This window comes from Vicugna pacos, chromosome 4 (genome assembly GCF_048564905.1).
Source record: "Vicugna pacos chromosome 4, VicPac4, whole genome shotgun sequence".
Lineage (NCBI taxonomy): Eukaryota > Metazoa > Chordata > Mammalia > Artiodactyla > Camelidae > Vicugna > Vicugna pacos.
In genome coordinates this window covers 77,723,580-77,751,051 of record NC_132990.1, presented here as the reverse complement: position 1 = coordinate 77,751,051, position 27,472 = coordinate 77,723,580, and the positions used below count along the sequence as shown (strand labels likewise).

The 27,472-nt window shown below is 63.1% G+C and overlaps 2 protein-coding genes across 8 annotated transcripts; one reads left to right on the top strand and one right to left on the bottom strand.

Moving 5' to 3' along the window:
- The first annotated feature begins 3,955 nt into the window (after positions 1–3,955).
- AGPAT2 (1-acylglycerol-3-phosphate O-acyltransferase 2) lies at positions 3,956–16,982 on the top strand. The gene is made up of 6 exons (XM_072960460.1): positions 3,956–4,270; positions 12,436–12,569; positions 13,052–13,227; positions 13,635–13,730; positions 15,476–15,548; positions 16,334–16,982. Exons 1-6 carry the CDS (start codon positions 4,089–4,091, stop codon positions 16,507–16,509), a joined length of 837 nt encoding a protein of 278 aa, XP_072816561.1. The 5' UTR covers positions 3,956–4,088; the 3' UTR covers positions 16,510–16,982.
- Positions 16,983–17,502: 520 nt separating this feature from the next.
- EGFL7 (EGF like domain multiple 7) lies at positions 17,503–27,191 on the bottom strand. 7 transcript variants are annotated; one of them, XM_006218351.4, is made up of 9 exons: positions 25,395–25,488; positions 21,653–21,772; positions 21,275–21,391; positions 20,149–20,264; positions 19,843–19,938; positions 19,563–19,727; positions 18,855–18,919; positions 18,069–18,231; positions 17,503–17,879 (listed from the first exon to the last, which is right to left on the bottom strand). In XM_006218351.4, exons 2-9 carry the CDS (start codon positions 21,730–21,732, stop codon positions 17,857–17,859), a joined length of 825 nt encoding a protein of 274 aa, XP_006218413.1. In that variant the 5' UTR covers positions 21,733–21,772; positions 25,395–25,488; the 3' UTR covers positions 17,503–17,856. The 7 variants fall into 7 exon arrangements, with proteins under 7 accessions (XP_006218413.1, XP_072816555.1, XP_072816557.1 ...); XM_072960459.1 differs by lacking the exon at positions 17,503–17,879 and adding an exon at positions 26,976–27,191 and having other exon boundaries at positions 18,095–18,231; positions 25,395–25,485; XM_072960454.1 differs by having other exon boundaries at positions 17,503–18,231.
- Between the last annotated feature and the right edge of the window lie 281 nt (positions 27,192–27,472).

Sequence of the window (27,472 nt, the reverse complement as noted above, 5' to 3'; positions counted from 1 at the left end):
TGAGTTCTGCTGGGCTAACTCATGAATCTGAAGTTTAGTGTCAGTCTATTGGGCTAACGAGCTCAGTCACAAATCTAAGTGTGATAAGTGTCGGTTTACTGATATAAGTTCTGCCGGGCTAACTTGTAAATCTAAAGTTTAGTGTCAGTTTACTGGGCTAACAAGCTAACTCGTAAATCCAAGCTCAACAAGTGTCAGTAACGTGATCTGTTCCAAATTGATAAGCTCCAGTGTACTGATTCCTTGCTTTTTGTTGTTTGAACCTTATTGGCTAATAGCCCCATACTTGTAATTAACCCTATAAAACCTCATGTGCACGTCTTGGAGGTGCTCAGAGCTTCGGAGCAGAAGCCCCTCTGAGCCCGCCGGCGTAATACATCTGAGTGCTCCAACCCTCCGAGTGGTGCTTGTTTCTTGGCTGGCCTGTCATTTCCATAACACTCCCACCACGAGTGAAGCCTGAAATTTAGACAGACACGTCGAGGGCACCAGAGGCTGTGCGCAGGGAACTCAGCTCCCAAGCGAGGCGGGGGGGGGTGCTGCTGTGCAAAGGACTTCACCCTGGACCTTCAGCTCTGGCTCCTCTTGGGGGCTCAGGGGCCCCTCCTCCATCCAGTGGCATCTCCCCGACTTCTCTGTCGTTCTCTCCATGCTCCTCTGTCCCTCTGTCCAAGCCCAGAAATCCTTTTGGAGGAGAAGTGCTGCTTGCCCCTCCCAGACCCTCCCCCTGTCCTGTGACCCAGGAGCTCCAGAAAGTCCAGCCAGATGGCACTTTCCTGTTGGCCCCTAGCACGGGCTCCATGTCCCTGGCTCCCTGTGCCCTGGCCTGCTGGCATGGCCCTCACCCCCCACCTCCCTGGGGACTTTGTGGCCCCAGCACCACCCGGCGGAGACCTGGGAATCAGGCCCATCTATTTTTAAACACCAGCCCATGAAAGATTCACAGGCTGCTTTATTTACCGGCGGCGGGATGGCGTTGGTGCCTGTGGCACACCCCCTAAGAGGTCTGAAAACACACAGGCCCAGACAAGCTCTGCCAGAGCGCCCCAGCGCAGGCTCCCGGGGGGCCTGCTGGGACGCTGCTCAGAGGATCAGAGGACCCCTCCCTGATCCGTACCCTCCCTCGTCTCCGTGACAGCAGAGTCTTTCTCCCCTCCCTGGGTTTCCTCCAGGTCTTCACCCTGGGCAGGTCTGATGGGAGAGGAATCCACCTTCTCTGATCTGGGGTGCAAAGTCGGGAGTGGCCTCACTTCCAGCGAGAAAAGGCAAATGGTGCTTGCTTATCTTGGCTTCCATAAAAGGGAGAGACTTGGCCCTTCCCTCCAGATGCCCCACCCAACCCAAGACAAACACGAGGATCTCAGGGCCTCAAGGAGGCCAGGAGGTAGATGGCTAGGTCTTCAGTCAGGCCCAGCCCAAGAGAGCAGTGCCTCGCCCCTCTGCTGCAGCCTCCGGTGGTCTCAGGAGGTGGTGCCGATTCAGCCTTGATTGTGTCACCTGGTGTCATGTGCTGCCTGGCGGAAACCCAACAAATGTCCAGGAAGGCTCTCAGCTGTCAAGTGCAGGGTAGCCTAGCAACGGACTGGCCCAACGTCTTTCCTGGCTGCTTGGGGGAACAGGGCCGCATCCCGGCCCATCAAGCTAGTGCTTCTGGCATGGGAGGAGCTCAGAGGGAGCCCTAGTCTGTCCCTGTTGAGTCGTGAGTCACTGATTTTAGAGAAAATCTCTTTTCTCAGTATCTCCACCAACCTAGAAGATTCTCTGGTGATTCACTTTCTAGAAACAAAAAGAGTTATTGTTAGCTTTCCAAATAGGGCATTACCGCAGAGTATTGAATAGTTGTTTCAGACCCACACCTGTGGGGTCTGGGCCTCTCCTCCCCCTCCTCACCAGAGGGAAAGTGGACGTTTTCTTTCCACAATTCCCCGAGGGGAGGAAGGAACCGGGGAAGAAAGTGAAATTGAGCAACAGCCTGTCCGTCTGTCTGAGGACGCAGCAGCAGGGGCAGGAGGACAGGGCAGAGGGCCAGGCAGCCTTCCCCAGGCAGTGGGTGTGGGGTACAGGAACTGGGGTCAGCCACTCCCCTGTCCCCTCCAGGAGCCCTGATTTCCCATCTGTAAAATGGAGACGCATTTACTCTGGAGAGCTGAGCCCCGACTGCATGCCAAGCATTGGTCTCAGGGCTGTCATACACCAACAATCAGAGCAGACGGTCCCAGAAGAGCAGCCGTGGGAGGTGGGGAAGAAGGACATCAAAGACACCGACCTACAGACGGGTAACTGAGTCACAGCAAGTGCAGGAAGAGTGAGGCAGGAGAAGGGATGGGAGTGAGGAGTGGTGCCGCCTGGGCAAGGGTGGTGGGCTGGAGCTAGGGGACCAGAAGGGAACCCTTGGGTAAAGCAGCTCTTTCTGCCCACCAGGTTGTGAGGACTGGATTCCATGGCTCCGTGAGGACCGTCTGGGGACCTTCAGCTGAAGGTCCTGTGAAAGCTGCTCCAAGAAGCCCGCCTACGATGCAGTGTCCCTTCCAGGACACCCCTGCAGCACCGCTGCTGTAGAACGTCCACATGACCCCCCAGCCTCCTCTCCCGAGGCCTCGCTGTCGCCCGTCCGGGGAGCCGTAAATCTTGCAGCCAGCCCAGGGAAGAGTGGTGTCGGCGCCCTCTAACCCTGCCCCACCAGCCGGGTCTCTCGGGCCACCTCTGCAGGGGGCAGCAAGGTCCTGTTCCAAGAGCTGCAAAAGAGGCAAGCTGGTCTGTTTGATAGAAAACAATGACCAGACGGATTTGGAAACAGACTGAATGAGAGAATGCTCTGATAGGTTTTACTGTGAGGCGCCCGCAGGAGTAACACAGATGAAACGACCTCCATTTCTGGGAAACGCGGAGAACGTTTGTGAGTGGACTACTGCACCAGCAGCAGGGAAATCCCACCTCCCTTTGGGCCCTCTGAGGCCCCCATTCACCCCACGATTGAAGCTTTTGTACTTGTCAGCCAAAGTAGCAGTTCTAGGGGTGTCAGTGAAGTATTTTTGTCACAGATCATCTCGGCATCTGAAAATGGGAGGAGGCCAGTAATAGAGTTCTTAAGGCCCCAGTTGCTCCATGCAGGTGGCCACTTCCTAAGTTGCAGTAAACACAGGACCCCAGCCCACCAGGTGGAGAGGTTGTGCTGAAAGGAAACTTGGTTTTATAACTTCAATGGGCTCTGAGACCCGTTGGCTCTCCCCACAGGGGGTGACCTGGAGCACCAGGAAGGGTGCTCCTCTTCCAGGCCGGTGTAGCTGCACCTGCCCGGCCAGGCTTGCCCATCACTGTGGCAGCGTACACAGCCATCTGATATCTGCTCTGTCCGGGTGCAACAGGAGCGCCTGAGCCCCTGCCACCCAATGCCGGCAACCCCAGCCTCGCCCAGAAACACTCCTCGAGCCTACTCAACCCGCCCCGCTCCCCTTCCGGTGCGCCCATCAAGCTCCACATGGCGAGAGCTCCCCGCAGTCGCCAGAGGGGACTCGAAGGGGCAGGCGGCCCGTCCAGGTGACCGTTAGTCACTAGGGTGCAGTTCAAGGGCCCCTTTATGTAACGATAGGGCTGGCACGGGCGGCCGCGTCCTTGGGTCGCCTTTGGGGCCGCGATCTGGGCTCGAGGACGGCGCCGGGGCGGGGTAGCCCGGAGGTGGGGGACATGCGGAGTGCCACAGCCCAGGCGACCCCTGCACGGATGCGGGGGCTGGGAAGGGGCGCGACGCCAGGAGCCGGGCGGCCTGGCGGTGGGGCAGGGACAGTGTCGCTGGGCAGTGTCGCGAGGTGGGGCGGGGCCGGGTTGGGGGCGGGGCCGGTGCCCGCTCGGCGGGTGGGGACGTCGCGGGGCGGGGCGGGCGCACCTAGCCGCTTCCCCGGCGCGCTCCTCCGCCCACCCGGGCCGCCCCGCCCCGTCCCTCCGCCCTCGCAATAAGGGGCCCGGGCGGGGCCCGGCGGGGAGGAGGGTCAGCTGCCGCCAGCCCGCAGCCGGAGCCCAGGCAGGGATCCCGCGGCCCGCGCCGTCGGGGCTTCGAGGGCGCCGCCGCGCGCGCGCGCGCGCGGGCGGCCATGGAGCTCTGGCCGTGGCTGACCGCGGCGCTGCTGCTGCTGCTGCTGCTGTTGCAGCTGAGCCGCTCGGTCAAGTTCTACGCCAAGATCGGCCTGTACTGCGTGCTCTGCTTAGCAGCCGCCTCGGTGGCCGCGGTCGTCTGCCTGCTGCGCCACGGCGGCCGGACGGTGGAGAACATGAGGCAAGGGGTCGCGGGGTATGGGGCGCCGGGTAGGGGGCGCCGCCCGGGGGTGGTGGCGGTGGCGGCGGGAGGAGAGCTGCGGGGAGCGCCGCGCCGCCGCCGGCTTCCGCTGCCCGAACTTTCCCTTCTCCTCTCCCTCCTTCCTGCCCCGCCCGCGCCTCTCCCGGGATCTCGGACGCGCCGAGGGGAGAGCGGATCGGAGAGCGCGGCTGGGGAGGCGGCCGGGGGCGGGCAGGGGTTCCCAGAGCCGGCGTCACAGTGTCCCCACGCCCTTGCCCGGAGGCCCCGGCCCGGGGCGGGCACGGACGGATTTGAGCAGTTCTCGGCCTCGGCGCTGCCTCTGGCTTGCGGGGTATCCGGCGGCTCTCCGAGAGGAGCACGGCCCCGCCAGGCTGGCGGAGGCCCGGTCCTGCTCCACCGCGGGGAAACCGAGGTCAGGACGGCCGGGCTTGACCCGGGGTGGGCCTCCGGAGCACTGCCCGGCCTGGACCCGCCGCTCAGAGCGTGGGGCGGCCCTTGTCATCTCTCCACCGGCCCTCCTGCCCATCTGCCAGGTGATGAGCGCACCTGGGCTTTCCTTCCAGGCAGGTTCCTCTTCTCGTCTGTTCCTCTTTGGAATGTGGGCTGGTTCCACGCTGGGGAGGGTGGGCGGGGACTGTGGGCCCTTGGGGTCCAGCTTCCAACGGTGGGGGACGGGGGCAAGAGCAGGGTGGTGGCTGGGATTTCCTCTAGACACCCTCCAGAGCTGGGGAGTTTGGAGTTGCTGCGGAGGGGTGGGGTGGGCCCGGATGGGCTGACCAGAAGACTTGGAGGCCTCTCTAGGTTAGAGGTTAAGGGGGGGCATGGCCACCTGAGAGGGGGACTCCTTGCCCTTTCTCCCAGTTTCCATTTGGGAGACGCTGTTGCAAACATTTCACCCTGTAGCTTTTGCAGTGACGCCTCTCGGCTGTGGCTTGGTGTGCGGATACAGTGGTCCCTGAGGCCCTCACCACCCGTGTGCTTAGAGGACAGTGGGTGAGGGTTCCTGGCTTTCCGCCATCTCTGCCCATGTCCCTCTGAGCAGGCTGAGGCTGCTGGGACTGGCCCGCACTTCATGCCCTCCAGGCAGCCTCACAATCGCCTTTCAGGCAACTGTGGCTCCCGTAGCACCAAGAGTGGGCTGAAGGACTGAGAGTGGGGGGCATGACGGGTGCCCCCCCAATGGCCCCAGCCAGCACCCCAGGACACACAGACCCCACGGGCAGCCCACTTGTTTCCCTCCTAGCTGTTTCCCCAAGCGGCCTGCCCTCCAAGGAGGAAAGGAAAGGAGGAAAGGGCCCCTCAGGGTTGAGCCCCCACCTGCAGGGGTGTCCGGGGCTGCACATACCTCTGAGGGCCCAGCCTGAGATTAAGGTCCTGGAATCACCTGCCGGCGGCAGGCTCACTGCCAGAGTCTCTGCAGCACCTGCTGGGGACCGGGCCTACCATCCTCAATTCCAGTCTCCATTTCTGTCTCCTGAGCACCCACCATGGACCGCAGATGCCTCAGCCTTGGGAATAAGGATGATTATTATGTGTCCATTTGATAGATGAATCCGAAATTCAGAGAAGCCGCTTGAAACTCTGGCCTCCAAGGAGGGGCGGGGAGAGGGTGAATAGCAGGGTCCCAGAGCTAGAACACAGTGGACCCAGGATGCAGCCCCACTGAGAAGGATGCTAATGTGCCCTCACTTCATTTTTCCTCTGTCTCACCCAGCTCTGGGGGCCGGGGGCAGTGCCATGGCCACTGCAGGGCTAGAGACCAGGCTCTGGGGAAGTCCTGAGTTCTGGGAGGGGCCGCTTTGCCCCTTCACTTTCCGGTCTTCCCCCTGAGCAGCAGCCCCCCCACCATGATGGGGCTCTGGGTGGACACCCAAGGAGGCCTTGGCCATTTCAGCTCGAGTTCTGTGCGCCAGGAATTGATGGGAATGGAGGAGCAGAGGCAGGTGCTGTTGTGCCCAGGCTGAGGGCAGAGGTCAGGGACGCCCCAGGCTGGCAGTGCCCTGCGTGCTGGGCTGCGGGGCAGTAGCAGGTCACGTTTCCTTGCCCTGGGAAGTAGATGCCCTTACACCCATTTGACAGAGAAGAAAGTGAAGCCGAGGGAAACCGTGTGTCAGAATTGGGTTCGGCTGCAGGACTGGGAAACCCAACAATAGCGGCTCAACCAGGGGAATTTACTTTTTCATGCATCACAGGCGACCAGAGCAGGGGAGCCTGGGGCCACGGAAAGTGTCCTGCTCCTTGGTACCGCGGCCCCGCCATTCTCAGGGTCCAGCGTGCTGCCACTGTGGCAGGGCCTCTGGGGACTGAACTGCATGTTCTGCATCCACCCTAGTGGCCAAGATCTGGGTGACAGAGCGAGGCTGCAGGGAGGCAAGGCCTTGAGGCAGTTGGTCTGCGAAGCCCATACCCACTCAAAGCATCCAGGACCCGCACTCTTTCGGCCAGAGACCGAGGGGCTGGTGGATGCTGGTGCTGCCGGCCACTGTGTGGTCCTGGGAGGGGTGCTTGGATGGGGACACCAGGCAGTTGGGGAGCTGCAGCATCTGGGGGCTGGCCTGAGTTCCTGGTTTCACAGGAGAATCTGGCCTGGTTTGGTCGGGGTAGGGGGTGAGGGACAAACCCTCCCCGCTGGGGGTACTTCTGCAGGCCTGGCAAGCAGAGCTCCTGAGATGCAGACTGCTCGTTCATGAGGGTTAGGGGTGTGATTACTGGCCCCAGGATCTAGCCCCCTGGCATTCACCACACTCCCACACCCCCCTTGAGACCTCTGCGTGTCTGCACAGGCTGGAAGCCCCCAGCTCCTGTCCCCTCCTGTGCTCCAGCTCACACGACACTTGGAAAACATCCCTGGCCTGCCTGCCAGGTGGCCTTGCTGGGGCTTCCTGTTCCCTGGGCAGATAGATGGCTCTCTGCTGCTCTCCTGGAAGGGCCACTGAGCTCCTCCCTCTGGGCCAAAGCCCATGGGGTCTGGCTGAGGACTGGCACCCCTTGGCCAGAACAGCTGGGTCTCCCCAAGAGCTACCAGCTGGAGTCCAGGGGCTGAGGGCAAAGGGCAGCGGGTGGCCCAGACCTGAACTTGAACCGCCGCCCAGGGACCTGGAGCAGGTGCTGGTGGGGAAGGGGCCTCTTGCTTTCATTGACTTCAGCTTCTTTTCTGCAGATGTCATTGTCCTCACAGCGACTGTTCCATAGGTGTCACAGGCGGTCTGGCTTCATCTCAATCAGTTCCTCCACACTCTCCCTGTTTCACAAGTGGAAACGGATGTTTGGAGGGGGGTCAAGTGCATTGCCAAGGTCACAGCTGGGGAGGAGGGAGTCAGGACCGAAACCTGGGTCTGTCTGACCCCGGGCTTGGGAGGGACCCAGGTGTCCTCGGGCCAAATGCAGATGGGCCAAAGAGGCTGGCTGCCAGGAGCCAGCTGGGGCTCCCTTGGGCTCCCAAGAATCTGTGACATTTGTGGCGCTCCCTTCTAGGCTGGAAGGCTCCTGAGAAAGATTTAAGAAGGGCCAGGATATCCCCTCAGTTAAGGAGATGGCTGCCCCCATGGACACTTGGGAAGGGCCTGTTCTGGGGGGCCACCTGCCTTACCACAGAGAGCTGGCGCCAGTCAGGCAGCTGCCAGCTATCAGCAGTGCTTCTAGGTGCCTAGGGAACTCAGCCCAGCCCTGGGCTACCTGCGCTTCAGGCCACCTTGGCTCCACCTCCTGCTGGCCTCCCCTGGGGAGGCTGGGGGCACGAAGCTGGGGGCTGTAGGAAGTGGGACAGGGGCCAGATCTGTGTGCACATGTCCCTGGCCAGCACCTGTGGCTCCTTCCCCAAGCTTTGGGGCCCTGGCTCCTTGGGAAAGAGGGGGCAGCCCCTGGCCCCTGCAGCTGGAGGGAGGGGTGCCGGGGCCTGGTTGGGTGTTGGGGCACAGCAGGGCTGGCGTCAGGATGGGGCCTGGGCTGGGCAGGTGGGGCTGCCTGGAGATGATGGCTGCTTTGCGCCTCCTGCCAAGAGAGGAGAACGAAGCCACCTCCAACCTGGCCCGGGCTTGGGCGGGAGCCAGGGGTGAGGGGGGCCTCAAAATGAACTGTGATTCCATCTGTTACGGAAATGACAGGCCAGCCAAGAAACAAGCACCACTCGGAGGGTTGGAGCACTCAGATTTATTACGCCGGCGGGCTCAGAGGGGCTTCTGCTCCAAAGCTCTGAGCACCTCCAAGACGTGTGCATGAGGTTTTACAGGGTTAATTACAAGCTTGGGGTATTTGGCCAATAGGCATGGAACAGCTTTAGCAACATCATTATCACAAAAGTAGAGGCAGGGAGGCAGGAAACCAACATTTCAAGGCCAGATATGTCTTTGAAAACCCAGCTGGCTAGCAAAAAAACATGAACAGGGAATCAGCAAACCAACAATAATTAACTCAGATTTACAAGTTAGCCCAGCAGAACTCAGATCAGTAATCCGACACTTGTTACACTTAGATTTGTGAGTTAGCTTGTTAGCCCAGCTGGGCTTTTCCTTCACACATCCTGCACCCTGGAGCTGTCACCACACCTCCAGTAGGCCCTCAGCCTGGAGTGTTTCACACAGTTTTCAAAAGCCAGGTTAAGAGGTGGTAGGCGCATCCTGGTTTCCCTGCCTCTGGGCAAGTCACTTAACTCCGCTGAGCCTTGATTTCCTCATCTGTAGGGTGAGTCATGGGGTTACTGCCTGGACAAAATATGACAGTTCCTGTTGAGCCCTGGGGGGCCTGTAGTGGGCATCCAGGCAGTGCGGGGCTGGCGCCGGCCTGGCCTGTCCCCCGGCAGGCAGCAGCTGTGCTCTGGGCCGGGACAGACTAGGACTAACCAGCTCTCCCGGCTCTCCCGGCTCTCCCTGCCTGGGCACCCGATGCAGCTGCCCCTGCAGGAGACCCTGCAGACTAGGTTTGCTTCCTTCCTCTTTGAGGAAACAGTGTTAAAATGATAATACGTACTTTCCACCACTTCTACAGAAAGCCACGAAAACCTGGGGGCCTTGGGGAAGGAAGGGCGGGTGCCCGTGCGCGCCTCCTGCGGGGAGTTGTCTGGTCGCCTGGAGGGGCAGCCCTCGCCTGGCTCTGCTCCGGGACGCGCCTTGCTTTCGCAGATCACGGTGGTCACACCGGTGGCTGGATGTTCTGGTTTGTCTGAGTGTGAGTCTCTATAAAAGTGTCACCATGGGAACCTCCGTCTCCTGCAGCAGGTGGGGCGGCCCGGGTCTGCCTGTCCCTGCCGGAGCCTTTGGCCCTGGGGGCTCTGCCTCCGCCTGGGCTCCGGCTGCGGTGGGAGAGGGCCCTGCTGGTCTTTTACGTGGTGTCTTTCATGGTTCAAAATAACCCCAAAACAACTCCAAAAACCCAGTATCCAATTGACCCCATAGATTAGACGCAAAAAGAAAATACGGAAAAGTCCTGCTTGGGAATGGCTGCCTAGCACTGAATGTACGTAAGGCGGCTGAGCTGTCGCATAAATGGTTAAAAGGATACATTGTATGCTATGTATATTTCACCACAGTTCAGAAAAAAGGAGAAAGAAAAGGAAACTGGGCCTGCAGATGCCACTGCCAGGGAGAGCCACTGTCCTTTGCAGATGTGGCCCGAGCCCTTACCCGTGAGCTTGGCAGGGAAGCCGAACGATGTGTCCTTATTAGAAGTGGTAGCAATGGCCCCAGCAGTAAGTCAGCACAGACCTTTGCTATTTTCTGCAGCCCCGTTTCTCTCTCCTCTCCCCACGGGGGACACTTGGGTGTTTTCAGCTTTCCCTAATTCAGACCACACGCACGCCCGCCTCAGCACTGCTTTAGGGTGAATTTCTGGAAGATGGTTGCAGGTCAGAGGGACTGGGTTTCTCAGCGCCTTCGCCAGGTGCTGCCAACCCGCCCTCCAGAAGCCTCTGCGGTTTCTCACCTCCGCTAGCAGCCCGAGGGCCGTCTCCCGACTCCAGGCCCGCGCCTGCCGGTGTCGGACTCTGCCCCGGACTCTGCCCCGTGCCGTCCGAAGGAGGAGAGGTTTGTTTCACGTGCGTGTCTTGGGTTGCCAGGAAGGTGGTGCCTTCCCCACGCCTCTTGGACATCTTTCCCATTTGTGAATGACCTGCCCATGCCCCCTTCTCGCCCCCTCCCATCCTCACGGTGACCTGAGAAGCTGTCTTTTGCAGAGGAGAAGTCCTCCGAGGCTCCCTGGGTGAGACAGAGCGTCCAGCCTGGGGGCCCCCGAGCAGGTGGGGACAGATAGGCAGGTCTGGCCCGAGCTGGCGGAGGCCAGCAGGGATGAGGAAGGAGGAAGCCCTGGCTCTCAGACCCTGGGAAGGGTTTCTGGTCTGATGGTGAGGGCAGCCCAGGGTTTGCTGCTTCCTGGAGCCTCAGTTTCCTCACCTGCGTCGTGAGATGGGGGGAGGTGTCAGGCTTCGTGAGCCTGGCAGTTGGGTGAGAGTCTGCCTTGCAGATACAAAAGGGGCAGATCCTATAGGACTGCACTCCTGGGAGGGCCCTGGGGGGCTCAGCTCCACGGAGGCAGGAAGCTGATGGTGGGGCCAGGCTGGGGGAGGGCGGGGAGAGCGAGTGTTTAATGGGACAGAGTGTCAGTTTGGGAAGGTGAGAGTCCTGGAGACGGATGGTGGGGGTGGTTACAACAGCGGGGGTGCACTTAATGCCACTAAACTGCATCCTTCAAAATCCTCGAGATGGTCAGTTTTACGCTGTGTGTGTTTTGTCACAGTCTGAAACGCTGAGTCCGGCTTTGGGTCAAGGGCCCGGCTCTGAGTCTGCTCTGCTGAGGGTCAGCTCTGGGCCTAGGCCGTTCACTTAACTCCTGGGATGAAGTGGGAAATCCCTCCCTTCCAAGATCAAATGAGCCGGTAGGGGGTGGGGGGTTGGTGCAGGAATCTTCTAGATGTGGGACAGTTTTGGGTTGGGTACCCTTGGGTCACTGGCGGCACACCGTCAGCCGCCTGCCACCTACAGGATGGGAAGGACCCCGGGTGCCCTGCTGGAGACACAGAGCAGTGACCTCAAGCCGCAGGCTCTGCTGCCCCTCAGGCTGACCCCTAATGGCACCTGTCCTGTCCCAGGTGTAGGCAGCGACCACGCAGAACGGGGGGCCGGAGCCACCCTTCCTGCCAACCAGCTGCCTACGGACACCATGTCCCATGGACACACCCGGTCACGCCCATCCTGTGCTGCTGGGCTCCTCAAGGTCACGAGTGCCCCAGGGCAGCCTCCTGCTGGAACGGGCCCCCACACATCCTGGCGCCACTCCCTTCTCTTGTGACCTCCGCGTGTCTCTGAAGGGGCAGCGTTGGGGGAGGAGTGCGAGCTGGCCAGGCCGGTCTCACCAGGGGTGGCACCTCTCAGCTCCTTCAGTTCTTTGTGAAGGTCTCCGCCTGGGACTGGTGCTTCCTTCCTGGGGCAGCTCTGCCTCGAGGGGCAGTCACTTCCCGTGGGGGACGCGGGGGATGCGGGGGCCTGGCCTCTGCTGCAGGGGCTTCTCCGTGTTGGGTCCTTCAGTCAGAGACCCAGACACAGCCTGACACTGGGGGCTCTCGGCCTCCCGCTTCGCTGCCAAGCAGGGGTGCCGGCTGAGGGCTGGACAGGTGCAGGCCCTGGAATGAGGACGTGGAGGGAGGCACCCCCACCCCTTGCCCGGGGCCAGGCCCCTGAGGCCTTGCTCCTGAGTGTCCTTGTTTAAACTGAAATATAGTTTGCAGCGCTACGCTAACTTCTGGTGCAGCACAGTGATTCACTTATACGTGTATGTGTATTCCTTTTCCGACTCTTTTTCATTATAGGCCATCATGAGATAATGACTACAGCTCCTTGTGCTGTGCAGTAGTAGGTGCTTGTTTCCTGTGCGTGTCCTGGACCTTCCTATCGATGGTGGGGTGGTGGGAGGCAGGGCCACACTGGCTGTACCATTGAGAGGTTGAGGGACAGCACCTGAAGGCTCTCAGAGAAGGCGAGCTCAGGGTCAGGTAGCTAGCTGCGAGGGTGGGCCAGAGGCCTCTCTGCTGGGGGTCTCTCTGCTGTGTCCCTGTCTCCGGTCCTGCACTGAGATGCCCCTGCCCCGGCCTGCGGGCCAAGCCTGGGACACACGGCCGGTAGCGGACCTCTGCTCACTGGCCCCATCTCCACTCTTAGCATCATCTGTTGGTTCGTCCGGTTCTTCAAGTACATATACGGCCTTCGCTTTGAGATAAAGGGTCGCCAGAAGCTGGAGGAGGACCGCTCCTGTGTCATCATTTCAAACCACCAGAGCATCCTGGACATGATAGGTAGGAGGGGCTGCAGAGGGCTCAGCCCAGGCCCCCGGCCAGCGGGAGGCGTGGGCAGTGGGGGGTGCTGCTTCAGGGAGAGGGAGCTGGGCCCAGATGAGGGGATGGGGGACAAGGAGGCTGACGCTAGGACCTGTGCCTCCTCAGGCATGGGCCTCAAGCTGGGTGACAGGCGACAAGGCTGCCTGTGTCTGGTGCTGGGCACCTGGCTCTGCCACTCACGGCAGCCAGGATCCCTGTGAGCACCCTCCCTCTGCAGGGAAACTGAGGCTCAGATGATGTGCCAGCTAGCCAGCCATCAGGAAGGCATGACTCAGCCCAGGCCTGTTGGGGGTCAAGGCCCAGGGCTAGCTCCCTCCTCCCTCGGGAGGTGGCTGCCCTGCTCAGAGGCTGTCTCTCTGTCTCTCTGTCTCTCCATGTCTCTATGTCTCCATGTCTCCCTTCCTCCCCTGCTCTGCCCGCTGTCCGGGCGCCTCCCACAGGCCTCGCGGAGGTCGTCCCGGATCGCTGCGTGCCGATCGCCAAGCGGGAGCTGCTGTTCCTGGGGCCCGTGGGCCTGATCATGTACCTGGCGGGCGTCTTCTTCATCAACCGGCAGCACTCCAGGATGGCCATGACCGTGATCACCACCGTGGGCGAGCACATGGTCAGGGAGAAGGTGAGTGCTGGGGAGCTATGAAGCAGCAGGTGTCAGAACAGCCCCAAAGTGTGACTCCCTTTTGGCAGAAAAAAGTGCATCATTGGGGGAGGGTGTAGCTTGGTAGTGGAGCACCTGCTAGCATGCATGAGGTCCTAGGTTTGACTCCCAGTACCTCCATCAAAGGAATAAATAAATAAACCTAATTACCTCCCCCACAAAAGAATTTTAAAAATTACAAAACTTAAAAAAAACCAAACAACAACAAAAAAAGCGCATCCTGGGAGCATCTCTGTAAACTACATCCAGAAAAGTCGGGTGGTGGTGTCGGCTGAGAAGTGGGGCTCCTGGGGGTGTGTGGCCTCCCTGGGGCAGCCCCCGGGCTGTGGGGTGCAGCCCGCCCCAGCTGCTTTCTGTCCACTCCACAGCTTAAAGTGTGGATCTACCCCGAGGGCACACGGAACGACAACGGAGATCTGCTGCCTTTCAAGAAAGGTGCCTTCTACCTGGCAGTCCAGGCCCAGGTGCGTCAAGGCCGTGGCCTCCTGGGGCCGCAGGAGCGGGGAGCGTGTCCAAGTTGGCTTAAGGCTGAAGGTGACCTCCTGGCCAGGCTGGGGCCACGGGCGCTCAGGGACCACCTCCCACTGGGCAGGCAGCAGGGCCTCCCCACCCCTCTAGCACCTGGTCCCTGACCTGCTAAGGAGGGCAGTCCCTTGGGCCCCTACACCCACTCTGAGCCTCAAGGCTGGCCCCTGCTCAGGCCCAGCAACCGGCTGGAATAGCATCACCGCTGTACCTGCACCTGGAGCTCCAGCACCCCACTCTCTAGCTGGCCTGGCAAGGGCCCTGCAGAGGGAGGCTGGAAGGGAGGCAGAGGCCTGCTGGCTGGGCTCTCTCAGGAAGGCTGTGCCAAGTTCAGTTCAGTCCCCCCCACACCCCTAGCTGGGGCGGGGCTGGGGAGTGGGCAGTGGGTCCAAGAGGGGCCTGTGTAGGGGATGTGTGGGGCCAGAGCTGGAGGTGGGGCAGCGCAGTGAGCTGTGAGCCCTCCGCGGGGTTTTGTATTTTCCCTGTCCTTCACTTCTAGGGGTGCAGTTTGTCCTAGAGGTGTCCTGGGGTCTGAGGGTGATGGCAGGAGGGGCTGGGGGCACATCCATCCGTGAGGTGGGGTCTCCTGGTGGGTGAGGGTGCCTTGTCTTGCGCCGTCATGTGCTGGGGGATGCACGCAGAGGAGAGCCATCGTCTGGGGCCAGGGAAGGGGGCCTCATCCTGCCTGGTTAGCCAGGCTGGCAGCTGGGCAGGGCTCTGCTGGTCTCCTATCACCTGTGACAGGTGGCCTCTAGCGCCCCCTGGTGGTCATGAGCAAGGCCAGGTGAGCCGTCCTCCTAGAAACTCGAGCAAACCCAGGGAGGTGAGGGACCTGGGGCGTGGGGTGGAGGCGCCCCAGACTGGGGGCAGTTCTCTGGGCTCTGATCCCAATTCTACCCAAGCAGGATTCTCCCGCCCTCTGGGTCCACGCTCCCTCTCGCTGAGAGGTGGAAGACACCCCTGCCACTTGCCGGGGGCTGATGTCATTTCCCTTTGCTGGTGGAGGAGGGGTCTTGGGAGAGGAGAGGAGATACTGAGGGAGCTATGGATGGGGGGGAGCAGGCAACGCAGTCTCAGCCGGGAGACTGGACATTTCCTGTCATCCCCCACCCCCACCCCGGAGTTAATGATTACCCTTCGGTGCCATTTCTGACATCGGAATCACCAACCACTAGAGTCACCACTGGACTTGACCCTAGTGTCTTCCAAGAACAGCAGCAGGCCTTGCCCCCTCCCCTGGCAAAAGCTGCCTCCAGCCTCCCTGGGACGGAGGAAAGGTTGGGAAGGGAGAGGTGGGCAGAAAGACCTCAGCAACCTCCAGCCAAACTGGACAAGGGCCTGGGTAATCTTAGGACCCAGCAGGGGAGGAAGACATGAATCAGATGGATATGTGCGAACCCAGGAGGTCTCCCTGGAGGAGGGAGTACTTGAGTGAAAATGTGTAGGATGAGTTCACGGAACTCTGGGTCACTCAGGGCATGAAGGGTGTCCCAGCCCCAGGTTGGTATGCCTGGCTTGCAGTCACAGGGACTCCTGGGACCTCCCCGGGTGCTGTGGGCAGCCACGAGGCGGGAGCAGGCAGGTGGCAGGGCAGGGCTCTCCCTGCAAGCTCGTCCTTGCAGGTCATGGTGGCTTGGGGGTGTGCCCCAGTCTGTCCTCAGGCTGCCATGTCTGCTGCCCACAGGTGCCCATCATCCCCGTGGTGTTCTCCAGTTTCTCCTCCTTCTACAACACTAAGACGAAGCTCTTCACCGCAGGTAATGCCCCCACTGCCTGAGCACACACACGGGCCGTCTGTTCTCAGTTGCTGAGACACCCGGGCCCCTAAGAGAATAGTTCCCGCTTCTGGGTGGTGTCTGTAGACCCCTGCCACTCCACGACCATCTCAGGAAGGAAGTCGGGGGGAAGAGCTAGGGTCCCAGCAACAGGCCGTGAGGACACTGAGGCTCCCACAGGTGGACTGGCTGCCCTGGCTCACACACTCAGCCCAGGCCGTGCACACCACTCAGCAGACTTGAGGTCTTTCTGAGCCAGCGCATCTGGGCCTGACTCTCAGGGGCAGCAGACTCCCAGGTGCCCCCACACCCACCGGCCACAGAGCTCAGGACCTCCCTCGCCTTCCCTCCAGACTCCACGAAAGGGCACCTGGTGCCCAGGTGGGAAGTGGGGGTCCGGGGTGGAAGCTGCCTGCCCCCGCGCCTGAGCCCTCAAGGCTGTCTAACCTCACTGTGGAGGGTGGGAGTGGAAGGGAGAGCGGGGGCTGCCTGGGAGCAGGCAACAGGGTCCCTTCTCGGGGAGGAAATGTCCTGTACCCTGGGGGCACACACTGGCCCAGACCACTGAGTACGTGCTGGAGGGGCCGGTGTGTGATTGTCAGGCATTTTCAACTGAAAGCCAGCCCCCTGGGACCAGGGTGTCCAGGGAAGAGCCCAGCCCTGCCCAGGCCCTCGGGAGGCTCCGCAGGGAAGGCGGGTGGGCGGCAGAGGAGGAAAAGCTCCCCAGGAGAGCCCCTAGGCTGCTGACACCCCCTGTCCCCCAACAGGGACCATCAAGGTAGAGGTGCTGGACGCCATTCCCACCAGCGGCCTCACTGTCGACGATGTCCCCAAGCTGATGGACACCTGCCACCAGGCCATGAGGGCCTGCTTCTTCCACATATCCAAGACAGCCCAGGAGAACGGGGCCCCTGCAGGGCCTGATGTCCGGCCAGCCCAGTAGCCAGGGCCTGGGACAGGGCAGGACCTGTCCGGAGAATGGACAGAGGGACCCTGCCCACTGAAAAGCACCGTGTCCCCTCCCTCGGCTCCCCCGCTTCCACTGGAAGCAGGGGGCCCCTTCCTGTCACTGGCCTCAGATCCAGGCCCCAGATGTCCCTGTAAAGGAGTCAGCCAGAACCTCCCGCGGCTCTGAGGACAGGGCCTTGCCCACCCTTGTGCCCCCAGGGTCCGCGTAGGAGCAGGTCTGGGCCCCGGGGGGTGCGGAGGGATGCTCCGGGGTCCCAGCCGCGGCCTGCATCAGGCTCTCAGGGAGAGACGGGGGCTGAGGAGAGAGCAGGACACCTGGGCTCCTGCCACCTGGGCCTCAGGGAGCCTGAAAGCAGGGTCTGCGGCTCCCACCGTCCCTGGGGAGCAAGTCTGCTGAATCTGGACCGCGCTCCATCGTTGTTTTTTATAAACACACTCTTGGAAGTGTTTGGTGAGTTGTGGTCCCTTTGAGGGCAGTCAGGGCTTCTGTCTGGAGACGCAAGGCACAGCCTGGGCAGCGCGTGGGAGTCTGCAAGCTGCCCTGCCTTCCCCTCCCCAGGGCACAGTGTGGGAGCCCCGGATCTGCCCCCCTTGGCGGGCTTCCCTTCCAGGGGCTGCGCCCACGGTCACCCTGTGATACTTTCTTCCATGGGAGTCACAAGCATGCCCGGCGGGCTGGGAGACACTCGGATAGGAGGCTGGAGATTTGCTTTGTGGCTACTGGCTTGGGGTGGCGGTAGGCAGCACTGGAAGGAAGGTGTCTCTGTGGCCAGTGTCACGGTCACTGAAACCACCTGCTTTAGCCCCTTTTGGAGAGAGAGCACCAAGACCCTACCTAAGAGGGCCCAGGGGACTGGAGGCCTCCTCCCTGCCCCGAGGCCACCCTCCTCTCTTCTACCAGGTGGTGGTGGGCCTAGGGGAGGCCCGTCAGCCTCAGAAGGCCCCCACAATCCATGGACACAGCATCTCAAGTCTCATTTTATTCTGACAAAGATCAGGGCTGCCCAGTGAGCAGCACTGGGCCCGAGGCTCTGGGCAGGGAGCCCTCGTACCTCCTCTCAGCCAGGGGCCCACCAGGCCCCAAGAGCCAGCCAGGGCTGCAGGGGTCTGGCTGGGCTGTGCTCTCAAGGCTGGAGGGCTGTCTGGGCTGGGGCTGGATTCACGCAGGAAGACCCCTCACTCCACCCTGCCCCACGTGGGAGCCGCGGGGTCTCCTCAGCAAGAAGAGGTGAGGGGTAGGGGACAGGGCCTAGGGCAGGGCAGGGCCAGGACAAAGCCCGGGGCTCTTGGTGGCCAGAGCTGGCGGCCTGGGCCAGGCCAGTCATAGCTCCTTCTTGCAGGAACCTAAGGGTGCATGGGGAGCGTGAGGTCAGAGGTCACTGCTCCCACCACTTTCCAGCCCAGCCAGATTTCCCCGCTCCCACCCTACCCTACCCTCTGGCCTCTCTGGGCAGGGACCCACTCCAGCCTCGGGGGTCCTAGGCAACCGGGGAACTCCGAGGATGGGGAGGCGATGGGGACCACGGCACTCACAGGAACCCAGCTGCTCCTCCAGGAAGGAGATCTGCTCACTTAGAGAGTCGATGCGGTCCAGCTGCTGGAGGGAGTGGGCCAGGAGGCTGCCGGGGTCGGGGAGCCCATGCTCCAGGGCCCGAGAGGCCAGGCTGTGTAGTGGGGCCAGCACAAGCTGCAGCTTCTGTGGGTCAGGCAGAGGGCTCGGCTGGGGAAGGGCCTGTGTGACCCTGGGCCAGCCTCTCGCCCTCTCTGTTCCACAAGGATTTAAGGAAAACTGCTGTGGCCAGCAAGGGCTCAGCCAACCCCCAACCCAGTTCTAGCTGCTTGGCCCTGGAAGTCCACTAGAGGGAGCTTCTGCACCAGGAGAGCCCGGAGGTGGGTGGGCACAGATGAACATCGCACAGGCCAGCCAGGCCAGTGGTCCCTGAGGCCTGGGATCCCGGTCAGAGGAGCTAACAGAGGCGAGGGAGCTTCTGAGGGGTCTCAGGCCAAAGGCCCTATGGAAAGGCCACAGGGTCACTCTGCCCCTACAGGGACAGAGTGGGCTGGGCCTAGGTTCAGGCTCCCTGTGTGGCCTGGGGGTGGGGCCGTGCTTGGCCGCTCCTGTTCTGGGGGTCCCAGTCATCATCCGCTGCCCCTCCCTGGCAAAGGGTATCCTGGGCTGTCAGTATCCAGGAAGCCTCCCCACAGGGCACCAGCACCCCTGCTGAACCCCACCATCACCCCGAGGGTTGGATTCACATCGCAAGGCAAAACAGGAGGTTCCCAGCTGAGGTTCCCCTGGGTACCCAGCCCAGGCCTCACCTGCTCTAGCACGTCCACCCTTGACCGGAGCCTCTGCACTTCCTCCTTCACCTCACTGTCCACTCCTGCGGAGATCCAGGAGTGAGTCAAGGAGGCCTGGCTCCCCACCCTGCACCCCACCGCAGGCTGGCCTCGTGTCCCAGTGGGGGGCCTCCCGTCCTCTGCTCCAGGTGTGGGGCACAGCCCTGGAGATGGATTCCAGCCCCGCTGTCGTGGGAGCCCCTCCCCCCATTCCGGGCCCAGGTGGCCCCTTTAGGGCACCCTGGGATGACGTAGCCCCACCCTGCCCGCCGCTCAGTGCCGGGGTCCCCGCCGAGCTGAAGGTGGTCCGAGCTGAGGCCTGCGCCGCGCTCTTGGTGCTGGGCTGCCGACGGCGCATTATTACTCACGGTACGAGTTTGAAGTGTCACAGCGCGTACCAAAAGTAATAATGTCCCGTCACCAGCAGAGGTGCTGTCTCTCCAGGCTGCCCGGGCCACTGCCTGGTAGGGACCTTCTTCCAGTCTTGGCTGAGTTGAGGCCCTCCCCACTGTGCCCATGAGAACCCACCAGCCATCCTTCCTCTGGGGAGGAGCCCAGGGTAGGGGCTGGCCCACGGCCCAGGGCCGGTCGCCCTCCGATGCCCCCGCCACACCCAGCAGCCCCCGGCCCTCCCTGCCCACCCCTTGGGTGCAGCAGCAAGTGGGGTGGGGGAAGTGGGGAGTTTACCTGTCGCGGGGTTTGGGGCCGCCCTAGGCGTCCCTCTGTCCGGCAGGCAGAGTGCCCCGTCCATAGAAGGGCTGTGCCCCTCCCGACACTGGCACCAGTAACTGCCTGCGGTGTTGACACAGTGCTGGGGACAGCCACCCCCTCCGGTGCTGCATTCATCCACGTCTGCGGGAAAGGGATGTCAAGCAGGGGTGGCGCCCAGCTGTTAGTGGGCTACCAGGACACACAGGGAGTCGCCCCAAGGACCCTCCCCCTTGGGGGATGCGGGACCCAGCCTCACCTGTCTGGCAGGTGTCTCCCTGCCAACCTGAAGGGCAGTGGCAGCGGCCAGGCTGGATACAGCGCCCTCCGTTCTGGCATGGCGGCTGGCATATTGCTGTGGGTGGGGGAAACCCGGCAAGAACTCAGAAGGGTCCGCAGGGCCCCGCAGGGGTGGCAGCCCAGGGAGCGGTGTTGTGCAGGAGATGCTCCCCTCAGGTTTTGAGAGAAAAGCAGCAAGCGTTTTGCCCAGGGTCCGGTGGGTGGGACAGACTGCTGCCTAGCTGGGCTCTATTTTAACTAACGCTCGGTGCTCCGGGGCCCTCACCTGCGCCACAGGGTCCAGGCAGTCCGCTGGCCCTCTTCCAGCCGGGGCAGCAGGCATAGCGAGGCCGGGCGGGGGCCGGCCCGGGGCTGCGGCGGTAGGCGGTCCTGTAGACTGTCCTGTGGGATGGGGGGCAGCTCAGAGGGGCCCGATCCTCGTGGGGTGGGCTCTGTGGGTGCCACCAGGTCTCCTGGGCCCAGGCCAGGGTTTCCCCAAACATGCTGAGTGAGGTACCCCCTGCCCTCCCTGTCCGCCGGCCTTCCCAGCTGGCTCGGTCCCCGAACCCTCCAGAAGCCACATGAACCACCTCCCTCAGCAGGGACAAGGTCACTCAGATGTGCCCCCAGAAGTCCTCTCCCTCATGGGTGGCACCTCAGGGTCACTGCACAAGCCATCTTCCTGTCCCACGCTGCGGTGTTGACAGGGACCCAAGGCTTGGCAGGAGGCCCAGCTGTGCCCAGCATGGAGCAGAGGTGGCATCTCGAGGACAGCTTCCAATTCTAGGGGCGGGGACCTAGACCCCAAGAGGAAGAAGCTGGCCACACTGTCTCCCCCGCCACCTCCCACCAGGGAGGTCTGTAAGAACCTTACAGAAAATAAAAGCTTCTTAAGACACACAGAGCGGAGCAGAGACACACGCCCCTCACACTGGCGCAGACTGGGATGTCCTGGGTTTTGGAGGGGGTGGGATCTCCATCTGCCACTGTCAGGGGCTATCCTGGGCAGAGGGGGGCCAATGGAGCCCCGGGGGCAGGGCCAGGGCGAGGCAGGTTTCAGGGAACCAAGTGGGTGAGATCCGGTAGCCAGCAACGCTGCGGGTCGGGGGTGAGCGCCTGGACAGCGGAGGGGAGCAGACAGGGTGGCTGGCCCCTCTAACATGAGGGTGGGGGAGCAGACGCGCTGGGCGCCCTCGGAGTAGCAGAAAGAGGGGTGCTGTCTGAGGCTACGGCGGCAGCACCCCAAGTCCAGCACTGCCCGGGTAAACCCCCGTCAGTCTCTGCCATCCCCTCGCAGTGGCCTTGGCAAGTCCTTTCACCGCTCTGGGCACCCTTTCCCTTCGGGGTGCACCGCCCTCCCAGGGCTCATGTGTGGCCGCAGACAGGGCCCCGCGGCGGCGGGCGGCACTCACCGGTAGGTGCTGCAAGCTCGGTACCCGTCGCAGGTGGTGAGGAAGGGCTGGTACATGCGTTGCACGAAGGACTCGGACACGGGGCCCCTGGGAACCCCGACAACACACACCCTGCGGCTACGGGGGTGACAGGGGCCAGAAAGTCAGTGGGGGGTCCCAGGACTGGGACCCTCCCAGTCCCAGAACCCAAGGGAGCCAGGAATGTGGGGAAGGGGTTTCCTGATGTCACCCTGGGAAGGACTCTCAGCAGGAGCCACAAGGAAGAACCATGGCTCCCCGCTCCAAACACTAGGGGCTGCCCTGGGCAGGGGCTGAGGGCTCCTGGCTGGGCACCCCCCGCCCCCACCCTGGCACTCAGAGGCCCGAGCCCAGGCTCACCCAGGCCGGTAGAGGTGCTCGGTGCCACCAGCTGCCAGCACCAGGAACCACAGCAGAAGCAGCTCCCGGGAGCCCCACATGGCCTATGTTTCTGTGTTTCTGGCTGCTCCTCAGGGTGGCCTGGAGCACAAAGCACGACCTTGTCATCCCTCTGCAGGCCGCCCTCCAGACCATGTCCCCGCTGCAGGCTGTCCCCTTGGCTCCATGACACCTGCCCAGCTCAGCTGCTTTGCTGGGACCTCCCATTGCAGCGGGAGAGTCTGCAGGGGTGGAGGCCAGCTCGTCCCACCCCCAGTCCATCTGGACAAGCAAGGACAGCCCCTCGCCAGCCACATATAGCCTGCCCAGCGACCACAGAAGGGCCACAGCATCTGGCACCCTTGCTGGGGGAGAGAGGCACTTGGACCCTGTTGGGATGGGCGGATGCCAACCTAGAAGGCATCAGAAACTCAGGAAAGTTCACTCAGGAAGGTGGGGGCCCAGGGGGAGCATCTGGACCAGTTCTCCCTCCCCAACTCAGTTTAGTGCCCTCCGTTTCACAGGAGGGCAGGGCTTTTCCCAATCTCAGCCTGCAAGTGGGTGTTAGTGGCAGAGCTGGAACCATCCCAGCTGGCTTGGCCCTCATGGCCTTCAGTGACCTCATCTGCCAGGCGGGTAGCCAGCTGCGGTGCCATGAGAGCCCATCGGGGGTGCAGGCGCTGGGGGTGCGGACTCCATTATGGTCCTCCTCAGAGTGGGGCAGGCGCCTGCACTCAGGAGGGGGTTCCTCCTATGCTGCAGACTGAAGCTGTAGTGCAGACCACCTCCAGGGCTCCCAAGACAGCGGCCCCCACAGCTTCCCGTCTGGTGGACAGACTGGAGCAGCGCCCCCACAGGCCAGTGGAGCTGACTGCTATCCACATCCTGGCTGTGGATGGGAGCCAGGGAGGCTGAGAGAGGGATTCCTGGGAATGTGAGAAACCCCAGCCTGGAGTTAATGGTCTGCAATGAGCCAAGGGGACCGGAGCAGGGCGGCAAGGCCTCTATCCCCATAGGCCGCCAAGGGTCTGGGGCGCTGGTGACCCTATGCTCTGGGTGCCCCACCCAAGGTCTCCAAGGGGCCAGGTTCGACCCACATGGGCACCCAGCAGGAAAGGGCACAGGAAGGAGGTGAACTGTGTGTGTGCTGTGGGCAGGCGCAGAAGAGTCAGGGTATGGTCCGCCCAGTCCACTCGGGGATTCAGCGGGGAGTTCCGTCCATGCCCTTGACCACTGCATCCCATAGCCCTGGGCGGGGCAGGGCGGGAAGGCAGGGGTACAAGGGTCCTTCCTGCATCCCGAGGTGGGAGGGGCTGGGTGGCCCAGCAGGCAGAGGCTGCAGTGGGCAGCTGAGGTGTGGGGCTTGGTTTGAGAGCAGCAGGGGTGCTTCTCAGCGGGGCAGGGGACTGACCTTCCAGTCTGAGCCAGCTGGCTTGGAAGGTGAAGTCTGTGGGGAGCACACTGTTAGGCGGTCCAGGCAAGAACTGAAATGGTGGAGACAGGTGGCCGGAGAGTGGGCCCTGGGACGGCAGAGGTCGGCTGGCGGGCTTGCAGGGCGGGGCGGGGACCCCTAGGGTTCCACAGACCCTGTGCTCACCCACACTGGGCACCTTGGGGGAGGCTCGTGTGAATGTACTGGCCCCCCACAAATATCCACCCCAGCACCTCCCCTACTTACTGAAAGCTGTTTAGAAAGGGAGTCGTGCTTTTAAAAAGGAGAGGATTTTTGAAAGTCATGCTTTTCCCCTAGGCCAGAGGAAGCTGATGGCGCTGCCCAGCCTGTGCTGGGCTGGCATAATCTCATTTCCTTCTGGTGCTACAGCCCTGCTGGGGCTGTTGGCCAAGGTGCCTCCGTAGTGATCAGCAATAATGTCCTGACCCTTCTGAATGTCTGCACGAGCCCTGCCCACCACTTTCCCTCCCACCTGGCCTGGGCTGCCTCCTTGCATCCCTGCCTGGGGAGACTGAGTCCGCAGAGGGAGAGGCCTGACTCCACCGCAGGCGACAGCCCTAGGTTTCCCTCTTCCACCAGGAGAGGTGCTCTGGACGTCAGGACCCATGGGCCGGGGGTGGGGGTGGGGGGCGAGGGCAGAGATGCAGGGTGAGACTACAGGACTGACTCCCTGGGGATGAGCCCTCTCCACCGCCCGCCCCACGCCTGCCCTTCCCTCTGCACGGCTGGCTCCGTGGGGAGTGGGAGTGAGGGTGAAGTGACACCTCCCTCAGCCACCGCAGGGCATGGCTGGCCTGGGCTGCGAGATCTAGGGCCCGTGAGGCTCCGAGTCTGGCTCTGGGGGAGCCGCGCGGCCCAGATAGAGGGATGAGGGACTGCAGCGCCCCCCGCCCACACCCCCACGCGACCCAGCCCGGGTCACCCGTCACCAGCAGGGGGCGCCCTTCTCCAAGGCCGCCGGGCCCATTCTCCGGAACCAGCAGCGGGGCCCGGGGCTGGGCTGGGGGTCGGGTGCCCGCGCGGCAGAACCCGGCGCTCCCGGACCGCTCACCTCTGGGCTCCCCGCGGTCGCTGCGCGTCGCCCCCCAAATCCGCGTGCGGCAAGGTCCCCGACCCCCTTCCCACCCCTAGCCCGAACGGCGAGCGGACCCCCGCTCTCAGCGATCCCCGTGCCCCCCGGCCAGGCGCCCGGCTCCCTCCGCACTCACCGCCCGATCCGGGGCGCGCACGCGCCGCCGCCGCCACCGCGCCGAGGGGCCCCAGCCCCGCCCGGACGGCCGCCCCGGCCCCGCCCCGGCCGGCCCGCCTCCGGCCCGCCCCCGCCCCGGTGGGCTCCGATCCGCCGGCTGCCCGCCCCCATTGCGCAGGTTGGGAAACTGAGGCCCCGCGGCGGACGGCGGCCCCCGGGCCGGGCAGTGAGTCAGCTAGAACCCGGGGCTCCTGACGCACAGCCCGCCCCCGAGCACTGCCGCCCCTCCCAGCCCGCTCCTGGGGAAGCAGGACTGAGACCGCAGCCAGGTGCCCTGGGGCTGCGTGGGGAGCCCGCACTGTCCTGGCCGGGAGTAGCTAGCTCTCAACCCCCTACCCCGACCCCAGGCTGAGCCCGCAAGTGGGTGGCCAGCTCGCTAGGCACCTGGGGCTGGCTAGACTGCCTTGCAGCCGCAAGCTGGGTGGACATCATGACCCCAGGCACAGAGACACGGCACTTCCCACTTCCGTAGATCACACGGGGAGCCTGGGCAGAGCCAGGCTGGGTCTGAGATGTGACACTGAGCCTCCCTCCCAACCAACATGCCAGTTTAGGAGGCCTGTGGGGCTCCCACCTGGCACCCTCTTTGTTCAGGACAGTTGGGACCACCCCCAGTGCGCCTGAGGCCCCCAGGGAGTTTCCCAACTGCATGGTCACCACTGGGGGCTCCCAGGCCAGTCTCCACTCCTTTCCTCCAGGGGGTTCCTTTTCCATATTTGCAACGTGGTCTAAAGCAGCTTCAGGTGGCAGAGTGGCCAGAGCCAGTGGTGCCCACCCACCAAGAGACAGCGGCCAGCACAGCTGGAACCAGGTGCAGACATGCCCTCCCCGAGAACTCTGTCGTTTCTGTACCATGATTATCACAGCTGTCACTGTGCATGAAGCCCTGGGCCTGCCCCCTGAGGTAGCTTCTGCCGCAAAGGAGCCGGGCCCACATCACCTAAGAGCACGTAAAATGTGCCCACGCTGGGCCAGGACCCCTGCTGCTGCCCTGAGCATGGGGGGCTTTCTATGGCACTCACCTGGAGGACGAGGCTCCCTCATGCCCCGGACGCTGGTGGCAGCTACTCTTCTGAGCGGTGGGGGCTGCCTGTGCCTCCCCCGTGCCAAGGTCTGCAAGTCAGAGACGTAGTGTGGATTAGTGCACATCTTTGACACTTTGCCGTCCAGGGGCTGGGGAAGGGGACAGGGCCAGCCTGATGCGGCCGTGGGACCTCAGGCCTGCACTTGGCCTACAGGCTTTGGCCCCTGCGATGGCCAAAGCTGAATGGGCCTCTCAGGGCTGCCCACACCCTCAGCCTGGGTGAGTTGGTTGTCTCCTGCCCCGGGGGTCCTGAGACCGGGGGTGGAAAGGCTGCTGTGAATGAAGTGGACAGCCGCTCTACAAAGCCTGGGCTGCGAAGTGAGCGTCCTGAAGGTTCAGGGGAAGGCGGGGCCTCTGGGCAGAGCCAGCTGCTGTGGGGCATCTGGCTCAGGCCTACTTTGGGGCAAAGGAGCTGAAGGAAGGGAGGGGACCCGGTGGCTGGACAGGGGCCCCTTCCTGGACCAGGGGGCTCTGGAAACCCCTGGAAATTCTGAGGGCGGCTGGGGCAGCTGTGGCTGGGATGCCTATAAATCGTGAACAGAAGGGATCCCTGCCACTGTGGGGTCTCTTGACCCCCCAACCCAAGCAGGCAGGCCTCACCCAGCCCCAGGCAGTAAAGAGTTAAGAGCTGGGCCCAGGGGTGCTAGAAGGAGAGCTTCCCTGTCCTGTCCCCTGCCCCTGTTCAGGCCCTGAAGCTGGTCATTTGACCCTTTGACCTCCAGCCCTTGCAGACAGGGGCAGCCTGGGGCGCTGGGTCGGCTGGTCCTCACTCTGCTAACTGGGGGCAGAGGCCTCTTCTGCTTTCTCGTCTGGGAAAGGTGTGTTCCTCACACAGACTGCTGGGGTGGACGTGAGAGGACCAGAGGGGCAAGGGCCCGGAAGGCTTTGCTCCAGCTCTGGGACTTGGGCTCCTTTGGGGGGAGGCGGGGACCGAGGGAGAACGGGAGCTCCCCTAGGGTGCAAGGTAGACCAACAGAGTGCACCCCACCAAGCTGTCCCTCTGCCTGGCCCCCCAGCCAACCTTGCAGAAGGTGGGGGCTCCTCTTGGTACCCTGCTCAGCGCCCCCGGCTTGCGCAGCTCATCCCGCTGGCGCCCCCTCCCTGACCCCCTCAGGGGTGTCTGCCCATCCTTGGGGGATGCCCTTGGGACACCGAGGTCCCAGAAAGGAAGAGCGAGCTGAGGTGGGCCTTGCTGCCAACCCCAGGGGCTTCACCGGGAAAGTGGAGCAGGCACAGGATGGGGTCGAGGGGTAGCGCAGCAGTGGCACCGGCTCCTCATTCCAGAGCTCACAGCCGCTGCCGGGCCGCCCAGCCTAAGTACTGGGATCCGGCAGGCCAGGCCGGAGTCCAGGGGAAGCCCTTGGCCAAGGGGCCTGAATGTCCTCTGTGCAGTGGGGATGGCGCCAATAGGGAGGATGGCGGGATGGCGCCCACGAGCGGAGTGAGGGCCCACGTTGGTCAGCCCGCAGGCCCCGCAGCCAGCCCGCTCCCCGCCGCTCCGAGACCACCCCCGCCATACCTGACGCTGCCCTGGCCCGGGCTCGGCCATGGCCACCACTGCCGCCTCCTCGGGCGGGGAGTGGACCCTACCCCTCGAGGCACCTCCCGCCGCCGCTGGCCCGGCCTGTCCGCTGGAGCCTCTGCCTTGGCCATGGGGACAGCTGACTCGGGGCAGGGAGGCTCCTCCCGGAGCAAGGAAGGGTGGCTTTTTATGCTCCATCCCGCGTAAATCGGGATTGGGATGGGCCCTTCCCGGCCGGACTTCCTGTGTGTGTTCTCCGCTGATAACGGGGATCTGTCAGTGAACAAACAGGAGGCTGGGGGCGAGTGGGGGGCGGCCGAGGGAGGGGCCTGGCAGAGGGGTGGGGGAGCTGTCCCCAGGGACCTCAGAGTTTAATCCTGAAGCAGCCAAAAACCATGCTTGGGCCTGGCCGCAGCCCAGCTGGTGAACCTGGGACCCCGCTGGTCTCTGTGTGATGGGGGACGTGGCTGGGACCCAGGGCCTTCCTGGTGCCG